Consider the following 16,440-nt stretch of genomic DNA (forward strand, 5'->3'; position numbering starts at 1 on the left):
GTTTCCTGTGACTTAAAGGTCCTTGGAAAACCTTACCTTCTCTTGGATCTTACTTTTTTAAGATTCCTTATGTCTGCAAGATAGGAGAACCCTTATTTCCTTTTCTGGGATAAATGACTGTCAGAGTAGGAGTAGCTTTCTGAGCTCTAGAGGGGAAACACTGTTTATTTCACCAGTAAACTTCAGAGCCTGCCAGGGTGTCTGGCCAGCATACGTGCTTAATGGATATTATTTTTAAAGTTTATTTATTTATTGAGAGAGAAAGGGGGGGAGGGAGAAGGAGAGAGAGAGAACATGAACCAGTGGGGGAGGGGCAGAGGGAGAGAGGGACAGAAGATCTAAAGCTAGTTCTGTGTTGACAGCAGAGAGCCAACACGGGGCTTGAACTGATGAACTGTGAGGTCATGACCTGAGCCAAAGTCAGACACTTAACCAACTGAACCACCCAGGCGCCCCTATGGATGTTATTAAATGAAGAAAGAAAGAATGAATGTTGAAATCACCTTAGCTGGTTGCAGACTGAGTCAGAGGCCAAACATGAGAGCTTACTAGCTGTGTTATATGGGACCAAATCACTAATACCTTCGCTTAGGGAGATTGCCTTGTCTACTGGGCAGCTGTCCTGCAGCCACCATCCTGACCCCCATTCCTGTACAAATGATTAAATTGGGTAATCCTACCCTCCTATCTGCCAGCTGGGGACCTGTGTGACTTGTGATGAAAAGATGAGCTGGGTTGATCTGATTTTCTCCTGGGATGTGGGAATTAGGAAACAGATAAAGCGGTAAGCTCCAGGAGCATAGGTTGAAAGGATACATCAAGAATTGTCAAAAAATATGTAGGAGTTGCAGAGTGGCCCTGAAACTTATTTCTGTGACCTGTGCAATGTTTTCTAATATTTTGAAAGTGTTGCCAACATTTGAAAATTGGGGAAGTTTCACATTAAAATCTGGCTATTTGGCTTCTCTTATAAAATCTGAAGGCCTGATATGGCAAAAACAGACTGGAGCTGAGCAGTACACAATGCACTATCTTCCCTCTTCAGCATGGGTGCCATCCCCCTATACTGCTTACACTGGCAAATTTCATTCACTTATATCATGTGCTCAGCCCCTGTAACCATCTGACAACCAACTTGTTGAAGGAATCTGTAGCAATGAGGGATTATATGCAAGCCAGGCCTAGGGAACAGAACTCACGAAGAGAGAACTACTTGGTAGGAGTTGGGCAGCAGGTGAGAAAAGAGAGAGAGGATATAGCCACCAAGAGAGGGAAACCAGTTTCCAGAGATGTCTGGGTTCATGGGCTTCCCAGTTTCAGTACCTGCCCATAGTTACCCTCATCATAACTCCCTGTTCTTAAAATAATCTGCAATGCAATTAGCCAGGAGAAGGCAGGAAGTTAGTGGGAAATCGGTAGAGAACAGCAATGAGGACAGTAAGATAGTGGTGTACCTAGATGACATTAGCCCCAAACAAGAAATTCTGGTATGAATGTGGAATGTAAATTCTAAGTTGTCAAGAGTTAGATCCTTGTTGACTGTGTATCCTGGCCTGGGAGGATTGGGGAAGGTGTAGTGAACAACTTCTGCTCAAGAGGACGTTATAGTTAAAATTATCCTCAGAGGAAATCAAAAGCATTCTGGGAAGGGCTATGGGGATACAGGGTTCCAGAGACTTTGGAAGAAGGAACTGGGAAGTCTGGGGAGAAGAAATTTCTGAGAGATTTAAGGCTCGATCATTAATATTCATTACTAATTTTCACTGCATGTTGAAAAGAGAGGACTGTATTCAGCAAACTGAGAAAACTTCCTGAAAGAGGTGGCATTGGAGCTGCAAATTTTATTGTTATTATTAATTTTTATTTATTTATTTTTGAGGAGAGACAGACAGAGACCTACAGAAACTGAAGCAGGTTCCAGGTTCCCAGCTGTCAGCACAGAGCCCTATGCGAGGGTGGAGGATCCAACCCAGGAATCCTGGCACCGGACCCACTAGGCCACCCAGGCGTCCCCTCCCCTCCCTTCCCCCTTTTTTTAAATTTAAGTAGGCTTCATGCCCAGTGTGGAGCCTGACTTGGGGCTTGAAGTCATGACTCAGATCAAGACCTGAACTGAGGTCAAGAGTTGGACGCCTAACCAACTGTGCTACCCAGGCGCCCCTCCATCTTTAACATGAAATGGATGAAAAGGAAATGTTTCACAGAGCTGCACCTGTAAAGGTCAAATTCTAAAGGGGAGAGCGGGAAGTTCGCAGTTAGTCTGGTGACAGGGGGCCTGTGTTTACCTTGAGTCACCCAGCAAGTTATTTCTATACCTTGGGGCCTTGGTTTTCATTATTTTAAGTTAAGAATCATAGTATTATGTTACTTCTAAGACTTACTTCCCACCCTAACCCACTTTTAATATTTCTTAATTTAGGACATATTCTACAACTGACAACCCCAAATGCTTGCTTTGCCACAGGGCAGAAAAAATTTTTTGACAGTGTTATCACTAACTGGGTATACATAAATTTAGCTGTCTACAGAAGGAAAATGTTAATTTTTGATAATTAGCTTAGTAATTTTCATTGATGGTGCCATGCAGCTGAATTTTAATTTGAATCCCATAGTGTCACTTAGGCCTCTTCCAAAAGGTTACATTGCATTGAAGCATTGAAACAGTAAGTTATTATATATACAGATTAGTTGCCATGCATCAGGAATACAGTTAAATGTAGAAATGGCCACCTCTCTTTCTAAATTTGACACAGAAGTTACAAATCTAGAAGAGGTTGGTTTGACCAACTGAAGTGTCTGAGGACACCGAACATTTAACTGTCATTAGTTTCCAGTTATCAAAAGAAGCTGTGTAGATTCCAGGGATTTGCAATTCAATTTAAAAAAAGAGACCAAGTTACCATATAATTTCACTCATGTGGAATTTGAGAAACAAAACAAACAAGCAAAGGGAAAAAAATAAGAGAGACAAATTAAGAAACAGATTCTTAATTATACAGAACTGATCATGGGGGGGGGGGGGGATGGGTGAAATAGATGGGATTAAGGAATGCACTTGTCCTGATGACCACAGGGTGATGTATAGAAGTTTTGAATTACTGTATTGAATACCTGAAACTAATATAACACTGTATGTTAACTAACTAGAATTAACATAAAAAAATAAAGTAAAAAAGAAACCACGTTTATAAACAAAGAAGAAACATACACAGTGCTTGTATATTATTTCTAAAGGTGCCAAGGAGATCAAGATACAACCATGGGTTATGTAAAACATCATGCCATCACGCTACACTTAGCCAGATGGTCAAAATGGTTATATAAGACTTCAGGCAGTGGAAGTGAGGCTTACATTTAAACTTTGATTAAGGCACCGAAGAAGAAAGTGGTACAATTATGATAATAGCCAACATTTACTGAATGGTTACTATGTGGCACTGGATTTTGTCTTTAGAGTTCTTATTTCAGCTTCAGGGCAACTCTATCAGATCAGTGGTGTTACCTTCATTTGGCAGTATAAGAAGGACAGGAGATAAATCCAGGAAGTTTGCCTCCAGACTCTCGCTCACAGCCACTATGCTGTTACAACATTTATGTTGCATTAAAAAATTTTTTTTAAAATGTTTATTCATTTTTTTGGGGGGGTGGGCAGAGAGATAAGGGGACAGAATCCCAAGCAGGCTCTGTGCTGTCAGCACAGAGCACAAGGTGGAGCTGGAACCCAGGAACCCTGAAATCAATGACCTGAGCCGAAGCTGGACACTCAGCCCACTGAACCACCCAGGTGTCTCTTTTTGTTGCATTTTCATGGATACACTTATACTTTTTAGGTTGGGTTACATTTAAATATAATGTATCCTTTTTTTCCCCAGTCAATGGCATTTTAAAATCAGAAATACCTGCCTGGTTGGATCAGGCGATGCATATCTTGCACGGCTCCAAATCAATCGTGGATCGGTGGGCAGGTGTTGCAAGTTGGAGGAAGTGAGCCTGATTTTCAGAACCCTATCATCTTTGAACTGGTGAAAGCTACTGAGAGAAAAGTGTCAGTAAGGAGAAATGTGTCCAGCGGTTTTGAAAGCTTTTCTCCATACGAAACGACCTACTTCTACCTGTCGGAATCCTTCTGAACCTTTCGATGCTCACCCCAAATGCCAGCTCCTTCAGGAAGTAGTCTCTTAGTTATATGAGAAGATATACGTGGGAGCTATTTCCAAGTTATTACAAGGTGAATTTAGTTAGTGAAAGACGGATTTTATCATTAAAGCTACCCTCGCTCCTCTCCTGACCTCAGTTTCTCTAAACGGAAAGAAAGTGGTGGCTTAGCCTATCTCTTCCTTCGGTTATTCTACTCCCAGCCTCTACAGATTTCTGCCAAAGCTGCCTTGAAAAGCAACTCTCCTTCCTCAGACCTGCAGGCGGCGGCTCCTCCGCGTTGGCAGCTCAGCAGGGCGGGGCTGAGAAGCCGGAGAAGAGGCGGAGGCTCCGAGGGAAGCGCGGCGCGCACCCACGTGACTTCCTTCCCAAGAAGCCTCAGCTGCTGGCCTCCCAGCAACCGGTGCGTCCCGCCTAACGACTCCTGCGCCTCCCGGTTGGCCCTCGGGGACGCTTGTGGCAAGGAGGCACCCACGGTCGCGCTGTTCATTGGCTCGAGCTGCCGTCGCTCAGGTGTGTTGCCGGAGCGCCCGCAGGCGGTGCTTCCGGAAGCCCCTCCCATTGGCCGCCGGCTTCGTGGCTGGCTGGCGGAGGCTGTCACTCCCGGGCGGTTTCCCTGTGGCCGCCGCTCAGCTGGGGGCGGGAGGAAGAGGGGCCGGACTGGGGCCTGACGAGCCGCCGCTGCCGCCACCGTCTTCGCGGCTGCTATGACCAGCGGGCGAGGCGCCCTCCGCAGCTCCGCGCAGCGCTAGTCGCGGCCGTGCGCCAGCCGTAGCTGTCTGTCCCCAGCGCAGCCGCTCCCGCGGCTCCCTCGGCTCTTCTCGCGCCGCCTGCGAGGCGAGGCGGAGGCAGGATGAAGATGACGGTGGATTTCGAAGAGTGTCTGAAGGACTCGCCCCGCTTCAGGTAACTGGCGAGGCCGCCCAGAGGCCGTCACCCCGGAGCTGCCTCCCCCCGGGGTGGGGGCGTGAAAGCAGGCCCGAGGGCCCTGCAGTCCGCGCCTTCCGACGAGGCCAGCGGCCGTTGTCGCAGCTCGGACCCGGCGAGGGCACTGCAGCCCCAACCGACCCTTGCTGAGGGCTGAGGCTGGGCCGGGAGGGGGACGTCGCCCCCTCGTCCCGCTTCCTCACCCTCTGCCCTGGGGAGGAGCGCCCCAGACGCCGGGAGCACCGTCCGCTTCGAGGAACCAGGGTGCAGCCGCGTCCCCGGAGACTCGTGCCCTTTGCGGGCGCGCGCTCTCGTCCCCTTCCTCTTGCTGCTCTTTTCCCCTTCCTTCCGCTCCTTCTTCGTTTCCACTCCCACCCCACCCCCTCGTTGAGGAGCTTGCCCGGCACCCTCTTGCAGTTCACTTAGTTCCTCTTTGCGCTTTTCCGCTCCCCCTTACCCCGGGGAGGAAGGAGTGGGGCGAACTGGGACTGCTGCTGCTTGCGTGTCCCCTGCCAGGGGGGCGCTCCGGGAGGCGCTGGCGGTGGATTTGCACCGGAGTTGGGGGCGGGAGGGCTTTGACCAACCCGCATTCTACGCACCCTGAGGCGAGACGGTCTGCTTTTCTTTCCACTTGAGCTCTCCCCGCTGTCGAGAGGTACTGGGCTGAGGGCTGAGGACTAAGAGAAACAGTGCATTTCTGTTTTGAGAACGGAAGTAGGAGGGCCCTGAAGATTGCATGTGTGTTCCTCTTCCAGCAGCGTCCGTCCGGGAGGGCCCCGGATCACACTCGGATGCTCCCAGTGGATCTGTCACGTAAACCGACGTGGTGGCACTCCGATTCACATGGGCTGGCCTGCTTCCCATGTGAGAGGCGGCAGTCCCGAGGGCGTCCAAAGTACTTGTTCTTGACGTTCCGGGCATCCTAGGACACTCTTAATTGTTTTTGGAGAATAGTTTTGATAGATTGTATTTTATGGCCATTTATAAGGCTGTCCTTAGGCCTTAAAAAAAAAAATGCGGCCATAGACTTGAGTTAGACACTGACATTTCTTGAAAGCGCTCCCTGAGCATTGGTGTGTGTGTGCCCGATGATCTCTAGGCCAAGCCTCATTGTAAATTCTTGTATCCTTCTCCTGGGAACTCACTGTTCGTTCTTATCACTGATTTCCCATTCTCTTTTCAGTGAAAAGCAAAGAAAAAGAATTGTAAAACTAAGGAACTCCTACGTCTAAGAGAAAATTTAAGAACGTGTTTTTGTTTTGACTTTTGCTTTTTTTTTGGCGGGGGAGGAGTGTTAATTTTATTTGGAGCTTAGGGCTAGGGCTGTTGCTTGTAAAAAGCTGCATCTGGTTTGATTGCTATTGTTGGTATTAGTTTTTAAAAGTTTTATGCTCCGTGTGAATAAAGGTCCCGGAGGAGACACACATGGGTTGCTTAGGACAGCTCTGTAGGTTACAGTCCAGACTGTGGCGAATGAAGTAATTTTTGAAGTGTACCTCAGAATACTCTGCTTTTTGTGAATTTTATTTATATGACTCAGCCTTTTTTTTTTTTTTTAAGTTTATTTATTTTGAGAGAGAGCTAGAGAGCATGAGCACACAAGCAGGGGAGGGGAAGGGGGGGGCGGGAGAGAGAATCCCAAGCAGGCTACTTGCTGTCAGTGCAGGCCTCCAAGTGTGGCTGGATCCCTCCAACCACAAGATCATGAGCTGAGCAGAAATCAACAATTGGAAGCTTAGCAGATTGAGACACCCAGGTGCCCCAACTTTTTTTTTTTTTTTTAATGAAGTAACAGGGTTTTCCCTCTGGAGAATGTGGCTGTGTGCTCAATTTATTTCACATTTTAAGTTCGATGTTTTAAAAAAAGTTGAGAGAAGTGATATGGAAATACTTGTAGCCACTGGTTTTGTTCATAGACCATGTGATGTCTCTGTTTTTGAAATCAAAGGATATAAAATAAGAGGGAAAGATACTGATTAAGTTGTATGGAATATTATAGTGAATTTTGTTAAACTTGAATATAATGTCTGTTCAATTTTAATTAAATATTAGAGATTTTTCAAGAGTTGCTTCCAGTATTCCAGTTATTGTTGGCTGCAAATTGGGAAGAGAAATCAAGATTCAAAGAACTCCAATATCTGGTATACATTTTTGGAACTAGATTAGATTTGCAAAAGAGGGAAGTATGCTGAGAAGTAAAAGTCTCATCATTCACATTCCTAATTTTTCCAGTCTTTCTATAACCCCATTAGTATGAAGTTTGTATAGCATTTGAAAAGAATATTTTAGAGTCTTTTACTCATATGCTTTATGTATAAGAGAAACTTGACTTTTAAGAGTATTGTGCATGTTGTGGGTGATATATTGAATCTTTCATACTAGGTTTGTGAGGGCTGGGCTTCTTTTCTTTCATTTTTGTTTTCTCATAGTAAGGCAGCTACACTATTTATTCCTTGTAGTGTCCTGATCTGTTGTGTTGTTTTTTTTAAAACTGATTCTTACTTTTATTTTCCTTCACAAGTGAATCTTAAAAAAATATACATATTTTTTTAATGTTTATTTTTGAGAGAGAGAGCAAGAGCATGAGCTCGGGTGGGGGGCAGAGGATCTGAAGCAGGCTCCGCCCTGACAGCAGAGAGCCTGATGTGGAGCTTGAACCCATGAACTGGGAGATCACAACTGATTTGAAGTTGGATTCTTAACTGACTGAGCCATCCAGGCGCACCTTCACAAACGAACCTTATGGCATTTAAGTCTGGCGTGGAGACATAACTACCTGGGATGCTATAGAATTGATGCAGAAGGCAGATCTTGCTGAAGAAAAATGTCATCAGTGTTCAAGTGTAAACATTAATTTTCTTGCTAAGTTGATAAGGAAAATAGTGGGGGGATTGGTTGAAGTAGGGAGAGGATGTTACTATTGCAACGTTGTCTTTAGTAATTTGAATAGAGCCAAAGCCAATGGTTACTTTTACATTCCAAAGCGCATTTTTTTGGTTTTGTTTTTAGATTGGAGGGCACATTTCATTGTGTAATTTTGTGTAAATAAAAATTCCCTTTTTAGTTTTTTAAAAACCAGTCTAAAGGTCAAAATCTTGTTCATCTAAAACTCTACAAGAAAGTACACGTTTAAGTGTACTTTTTTTTTTAAGTGGGAATTTTCCATCTTGACCAACATATCTTGAAGAAGTTTGAATTTGTTTGGACCCTAAATTTTTGTGTAGTTGCTCTTTAAAATTTTAATAAAAATTGTGCTTTTCCTTTACTTAAACATATTATGGTTCATGCAGGAAGTGAATATTTTGTTTGAAACAAAAAGTTGAATGAATTTGCGCTTTCTGAATTCTGAAGCATTTTTGTTCTAACCAGTGTTCAAATGTAAAAATATTGGCATTAGCAAGTCTTTAAAACTTTAGTCTTTACCTGATACATTTATGTTTTATCCTAGCCGGTGTTTATTGTGCACCATTCTGAAGATTTTCCATTTGTAGTTTCTATTTCAGATGTGATCCTTGTTGGAAGAACTTAGGAAAACCATCTTAAAAAAGATGTTTTGTGGAGAAAGGTTTTAATGGGTGAAAGACATTGACATAAGATGTAATTATATATGTATTAGTTATGTTTTGCTCTTAAACTAGTGCCAATCCTGGCTGCATTGCCACTTTACCTTCCATCTTTGAAACAGATCCACTCTTAACAACTGACACTTTACACACGGCAAATATAGTGGGCGAGGGATGAGGGGAAATGTGTTTTCTTTCAGACACAATAGAATGGAATTAATTATAAAGTAGTTTTATCATGAACCAAAATACAGGAATCCTGCTGTTCCCCATTGCAGGTTGTAATTCATTTGATGTAATACCAACTTAAGTTGAACTAAGGAAGAACAAGCTTCTATAATATGCCAGATTTCATGCTTTTATAGCTATTCTCTCACTGAATGTTAAAATATATTGTGAGGTAGGAATTATCCTCATTTTTAAAATAAAAAAATCCCAAACTCAATCTTTTGAGAAGTTAAATTCACTTTTTAAAAAAATGTTTATTTATTTTGAAAGAGAGAAAGCTCATGCATGCAGGTGCGAGTGGGGGAGGGGTCTGAAGAGAGGGAGAGAGAATTGCAAGCAGGCTCCACACTCTCGTGACCTGAGCTGAGATCGAGAGTTGGACACCTAAACTCCTGAGCCACCCAGGTGCCCGTAAATTCACTTTCTTAAAGGTAGATTTTCAAATGGTGGCCCTGGAAGTGAATTCACTCTTGTGCTCTCTCTCAAGTTACAGGCATTAATTAGCTGCATTAATTAAATTTGCATTAAGTATGTTTATGATGTTTGTTATCATACAGAAATTTAAAAACTGACTTTTGTGTATTGCCTAGAAAAGTCTCCCCTATCCCATTATTATTTATAGGATATTTTCTATCATTTTATAGTAATTTTTAGTTTTATGTAATGCAACTGGATTTTAGTTTTGAGAGATCATCTACTTTTCTTTCCTTCCTAATGGAAGCCACTTGTCCTAACACCTTTTATTGAATAATTTTCTCCCTCTTGATTTAATATTACATACATACATATGTATTTTTCTGTATTCTACTCCTTTTCACTAATGTATTTATCTATTTTTCAAATGTCAATATTTACAATACTTTATAGTCTGTTATGATATCTGGTGGGACAAGTTTACCGTAATTTTTTTTTTTTTCAGAAATTTACTGACTGCTCTTGAATATTTTGTCTTTGCAGTAGTTTCTTCAATTTCAGAAGAGGGTATGCCTTTTTAATGCATTTTGGCCTAATTTCTTTAAAACTTTTTCTTATATAAAATTTCAGTGATGATCCAACTATATCTGTTTACAAGAAACATACTTTAGTTTTTTCTTTAACAACCGTTTATTTTTATTTATTTATTTTTAAGTAATCACACCCAATGTGAGGCTCAAACTCATATAAGAAGCATACTTTAGAGGTGCCTGGGTGGCTCAGTTCGGTTAAGCCCCCAACTCATGATTCGATGATCTCATTGTTCGATGGTTTGAGCCCTGCCTTGGGCTGTGTGCTGACAGCTCAGAGCCTGCAGCCTGCTTTGGATTCTGTGGCTCTGTCTCTCTCTGCCCCTCCCCTGCTCATGCTTTGTCTCTCTCTGTCTCTCAAAAATATATGTTTGAAAAAGTTAGAACAAAAGCATACTTTAGATTCAAAGCTGCAAAAAGATTGGAAGTAAAGGGACAAAAAAGATAACTCATTCAAACAATACTCAAAAGACAGCTGGAATGACTATACTAATGTCAGCTAAAATATATCTTAAGACAAAAATTACTAAAGATAAAGGACCTTTTATAATAATAAAATAGTCGATCCATCAGGAAGACATAACACCTACAAACATGCATTTAGCAGAGCACCAAAATACATAAAGCAAAAATTGACAGAATTGAAGGAACAAATAGAGAGTTGGAGACATAAATATATATTTTTTTAATGTTTATTTTATTTTTGAGAGAGAGAGAGGGAGACAGAATCGCAAGCAGGCTCTATGCTGCCAGTGCAGAGCCCGATGTGGGACTTGAATGCATGAATTGTGAAATTATGACCTAAGCCAAGATCAAGGTTGGACACTTAATGGACTGAGCCACCCAGGCAACTCTAAATACTTTCAATAATGGGTAGAACAACTAAGCAGAAGATCAACAAGGAAATAGAAGATGTGAACAACAGTATAAACAAACAAGATAATAATAGATATATAATAAATGGCTATATAATAGGTATAATTATAATAGATGTAATTAATAGATATTTATAGAACATGTCATGCAACAAAAGCAGAATTCCCATTCTTCTCAAGTACACGTGAAACATTTTCCAGCATAGGCTATATGTTAGGCTATTAAACAAGCTTCAGTAAATTTGAAAGTTTTGAAACCATACAAAATATGTTCTTTGACCACAATGAAATGAAATTGGAAATCAGTAACAGAAGAAAATCTGAAAAATTCACAAATATGTGGAAATTAAGTAACATCCTCCAAAATAACCAATGGATTTGAGAAGAGATCATAAAGGAAATTAGGAAATACTTTAGACAAATGAAAATAAAACCACATACCAAAGCTTATGGGATGCAGCTAAAGCAGTGCCTAGAGGGACATTTATACCTGTAAATACCTGTGATCAAACCATCCATCTCGAGCAAACTGATTTCAAAGCAGATGGAGGAAATAAAGAAGACTAGAGCAGAAATAAATGAAAGTTGAGACTCAAAGAACAATAGAAAAAGTCATGAAACCAAAAGTTAGTTTTTCAAAAAGATCAGTAAAATTGACAAGTCTTTAGTTAGACTGACCAAGAAAAAAGAAGACTCAAACTGCTAGATTCAGGAACGAAAGGGAGGCTATTGCTTTGTCCTACAGAAACAGAAAGGGTTATAAGAGAACACTGTAAATAATTCTAACAAGTTAACAAGTTAAGCTAGATGAAATGGATATATTCCTAGAAAGATGCAATCTACTGAAAGCAACTCAAGAAGAAATAGAAAATCTAAATAGAGTTAGAGAGAGAGAGAGAGAGAGAGAGATTGAATTATTAATCAAAAAGCTTCCCCAAAGGAAAAGCCCAGGCCAAGATGGCCTTACCAAAGATTTCTTCCAAGTGTTTAAAGGTGACTAACAATACTCTTTTACAAACTTTTTAAATGAAATAGAAGAGGAGGTGTCACTCAGACCAAGTAATTCTGTGAGGCTAGTATTACCCTGCTACCAAAGCCAAAGATACCACAAGAAAACAACAGACTGATATCCCTTATAAATAGTTATAAAAGTCCTTAATAAAATATTGGCAAACCCAATATAGCAATATATAAAAAGGATTGTATATCATGACCAAGTAAGATTTATCCAGGAATGCAAAGATCAGTGAATGTAATATACCACATTGGTAGAATAAAGAGCAAAAACTATGTATTTTTTTTTTTTTTTTATTTGAGCGAGAGAGAGTGAGAGTGTGAGTGAGGGAGAGAGGCAGAGGGGGAGAGGGAGAGAGAATCTCAAGCAGGCTCCACATTCACCATGGAGCCTGATATGGGGCTTGAACCCACGAACCTGGGATCTTGACATGAGCCGAAATGGAGTTGACTGCTCACTCAACTGAGCCACCCAGGCACCTCTGTAATCATTTTAATGGGTACAGAAAAAGTATTTGGCAATCCCACACACTTTCCTGGTGAAAATACTTTCATGGTGAAAATAATAAAGCATGAATAGAGTACTTCCTTAACTTGGTAAAGGATATCTATGAAACATTCCTGGCTAACATCATACTTAAGGGTGAAAGACTAAAAGTTTTCCCTTACGGCCATGAACAAAAGTCTGTCCACTTCTGTTCCACAATGTAGTGGGGTTTATAACCAGAGTATTTGGTGGGAAAGAAAAATAAAAGGCATCTATATAAATAAAGAAATAGTGGGACACCTGGGTGGCTCAGTCAGTTAAGCATCCAACTCTTGATTCAGCTCAGGTCGTGATCTCACAATCTTGGGATCGAGCCCTGTCTTGGGCCCTGTGCTGGGCATGGAGCCTGCTTAAAATTCTCTTTCCCTCTCCTGCTGCCCCTACCCCGCTCACACATGCTCTCTCTTAAAAAAAAAAAGGTAGTAAAATTGTCTTTACTCTTAGATTATATATCTTGTATATAGAAAATCTTAAGGAATCTACCAAAATCAGTTGAAACTAGTAAGTTCATTAAGGCTGCAGGATGTAAGGTCAGTGTACAAAAGTCATTTGTATTTCTGTGTACTAGCAAAGAAAATCATTCCATTTGACAGTGGCATCAAAAAAGGATAAAATGCATGAACATAAATTTAACCAACGAAGTATAAGACTAAACACTGAAAACCATATAATAACACTGAAAGACCTAAATAAATGGAAAGATATTCCATGTTCATGGATCAGAAGGCTTAATATTATTAAGATTACAATATCCCAAATTGATCTACAGACTAAACACAACCTCTATCAAAATTTTAGCTAATTTCTGTGAAGATTGGTAAGCTGATCCTAAAATTCATATGGAAATGCAAGTGACCCAGAATAGACAAAACAATCTTGAAAAAGAAGAACAAAATTGGAGGGTTCACTTCCCAGTTTAAAAACATTACAAAGCTAGGGCACCTGGGTGGCTCAGTCAGTTATGTGTCTGACTTTGGCTCAGGTCATGATCTGGTGGTGTGTGAATTTGAGACCCGTGTTGGACTCTGTGCTAACAGCTCGGAGCTGGAGCCTGTTTCAGATTCTGTGTCTCCCTCTCTCTCTGTCCCTCCCTGGCTCATACTCTGTCTGTCTCTCTCATAAATAAATGAATGAATGAATGAATGAATGAATGAATGAATGAAAAAGAAACACTACAAAGCTATTGTAATCAAGACAGTGTGGTATTAGCATTAAAGCAAGATATATATAAATCAATGGAATAGAATTGAGAGTCCAGAGACCCTTACATTTATGGTAAACCAGGTTTTGACACGGGCTCCAGTATAATCAGTGAAGAAAGAATAACTTTTTAAACAAATGGTGCTGGAACAACTGGATACCTACATGTAAAAGAATGAATTTAGACCCCTGTATTGCATCATATGCAAAATAAGGTCAAAATGGATCACAGACCTAAATATAAGAGCTAAAACTATAAAATTCTTAGAAAACATGGAAGTAAATGTTTGTGGCCTTGAATTAAGCAATGGTTTTTTAGATATGATGCCTAAACTACAAGCAACTAAAGAAAAAATTGACAGATTTGATTTCATCAACATTTAAAACTTTCGTGCTTCAAAGGACACATCAAGAATGTGAAAAGACAACCTTCGACCTTTAGAGTGGTAGGAAATATTTGCAAATCATGTAAGGGATTTGTATCCAAAGAATATAAAGAACTCTACAACTCAACAATAAGAGCAAATAACCTAATTAAAAATGGGCAAAAGATTTGGATAAACATAAGATATACATATGGTCGGTAAGCACATGAAAGCTGCTCATGATCATTGTTCAACATATATTCAGTAACTATTTTGGGATTCTGTATTGTGAATCTTCTGGCTTCAAATTGGCTTTACCAGTGCACTTTGAAGACTTAGACTCTGGTCTAAGTGAGTTACTGTTCTTTTTATCTGCCTTTCAGTTGCCAGAATTGTGTTGCTACTGTTGTTATTGCTTCTCTTTTTTGTCTTTGTGGATTAGTGCTTAAAAAATTTTTTTTTCCTGTCATTTTAATTGGACTTTGGAGAAAATGGAGGTAAATGGGTGTGTATCTAACCTGCAGTATTTAACTGGAAGTTTCTGTGCCGTTGATAGGGCAAAGCATAATTTGTACTGAGAACACTTATTTAGGGTAGTGAATATGGATCAAGTATATAAACTCTAAAAGCAGATGATCTGTTTGACTTCTTTTTCACTTATTGGTAGTGAGAACCTTTGGGTAGGTTTCTTAATTTTTCTCAGCCTCCATGAATAAGAATAATACTGTATTTCATAGAAGTAGATAGGGAGGAACCCACTTAATAATGGTAATTCCCTTTCCTCTTTTGTATCCTTGAAAGGAAGTTTGATGATTTAGTTAAAGATGCTGGCTTTCCTATGTGGAAATAAACTATCAGTTGGGAGTGTCTAGAATGCATGAAGAATTAGACATGTTACTTGTATGTATGAAAATCATCTGTGGGGCGCCTGGGTGGTGCAGTCGGTTGAGCGTCTGACTTCAGCCAGGTCACGATCTCGCGGTCCGTGAGTTCGAGCCCCGCGTCGGGCTCTGGGCGGATGGCTCAGAGCCTGGAGCCTGTTTCCGATTCTGTGTCTCCCTCTCTCTCTGCCCCTCCCCCGTTCATGCTCTGTCTCTCTCTGTCCCAAAAATGAATAAACGTTGAAAAAAAAAATTAAAAAAATTTAAAAAAAGAAAATCATCTGTGTTGTGGATAATGAAAGACTATAAATAGATGGGCAAACTTCACTTACCTTTTAAAAGGAGACCAGTAAAGGTGTTAAAAAAGAGCCATTTATAGATTTTATGTTTGTAGTATTTAAGAAGGTAGAGTGAGCAAAAGAAGAGGAGGGAAAAAAAACAAAATGGAAGACACAATGCCTTAAAGATTTACAACTGAAATGCTGTCAGAGCAAAGGATAAGTAAACTGAGAAGTCATGGAAGAAAACTACTGTGAGGAAATATATGTTTATTTGAGATTACCAGAAGTCTATTTCCTTTGAATTATATCTCTGGAAGGATCTGGAAGTTAGATGAGAAGCAATGTGAGTTAAATGACTATATCACTATTCCTATTCCAGAGATGAAGAATTCTCACAGAAAGAGTTGACTAGATTATAATCCTGTAGTAATTTGTATTTTGAATAAGGGGTGCCTGACTGGCTCAGTCAGTGGAGGATGCGACTCTGATCTCAGGGTTGTAAGTTCAAATCCCACATTGGGTAGAGAGATTACTTAAAAAAAAAAAAGTCAGGATTCTTTAATGAAATATAGTTAGTTTTCCCTTTACATTTTTTATATTTTCTGTGATGCCCCAGACATACTCAAATTTAAATATAAAAATTTTCACTGATAAAAAAATGCAGTGCAGTACACGGTAAAACAGTTCAATTGAAAGGCGGTAAGTAGAGAGGGTACTCAGACAATTAGTATACAGGATTTAACTTTATGTATTTTAGAGTCCCTTTTAGACAAGATGTGTGCAAAGTGTGTATACTAATGCAAAATTAAAATCAATGGAGCTAACCATTTAATTTTCGTAGTTCTAGCCAGAATTGTGTTCATTTTTAAATAAACAAAACTTCCTGTTGATCTTTTTTTTTTTTTTTTTTTTAATGGTTAACTTGTTGCTTTATGGTTTTACTTTGATTCCCAGTTTTCTGCTTGTTGGGAATCCACCTCTTTGGATTTTTGAGTCAATGTATTACACTAATAATAATAAAGAGACTAGATTTTATTGGTTATTTTCAGGTAATAGTTTTGTACGGATAAACCAACATACTTCCTAGCACATATATCATTTAATTTGAAGGCATCCTTTGGTATTTCTTTTAGGGTTTATCTGCTGGCTAAGAGTTATCTCAGTTTTTGTCTGAAAGTGACTTTGTTTTTCTTTGATGTTGGAAGGCTATTTCCCAAAGCATGGAATAGTAAGTTGGCTTTTTTTTTTTTTTTTGGAACAATGTCATTTCATTGTCTTTTGTTTGCTTTTTCTGCCTTTATTATTTATGTTACAAGTTTTATTAGTCTTTTTGTTGCTCTTTTGAGGATAATGTGTCTTTTTTTCCTCTGCTGTTTTTAAGATTCTTTTTCTTTGACTGG

The 16,440-nt window shown here is 40.1% G+C and overlaps 1 protein-coding gene across 5 annotated transcripts in view; it reads left to right on the plus strand.

The window, feature by feature from the left end:
• Positions 1-4,923: 4,923 nt before the first annotated feature.
• ACAP2 (ArfGAP with coiled-coil, ankyrin repeat and PH domains 2) overlaps positions 4,924-16,440 on the plus strand; it is a 148,696-nt gene continuing 137,179 nt past the window's right edge. For 4 of the 5 annotated variants that reach the window (XM_027061155.2, XM_053221034.1, XM_027061157.2 and 1 more), the window contains exon 1: positions 4,924-5,061. In XM_027061155.2, the coding sequence (XP_026916956.1) occupies positions 5,009-5,061 (53 nt within the window). In that variant the 5' untranslated portion in view covers positions 4,924-5,008. Of the gene's footprint in view, positions 5,062-5,599; positions 5,738-16,440 lie in introns of those variants that run through there. The other variant, XM_053221035.1, reaches the window with a different exon arrangement.

The sequence above is a fragment of the Acinonyx jubatus genome, chromosome C2 (genome assembly GCF_027475565.1).
Source record: "Acinonyx jubatus isolate Ajub_Pintada_27869175 chromosome C2, VMU_Ajub_asm_v1.0, whole genome shotgun sequence".
Classification (NCBI taxonomy): Eukaryota; Metazoa; Chordata; class Mammalia; order Carnivora; family Felidae; genus Acinonyx; species Acinonyx jubatus.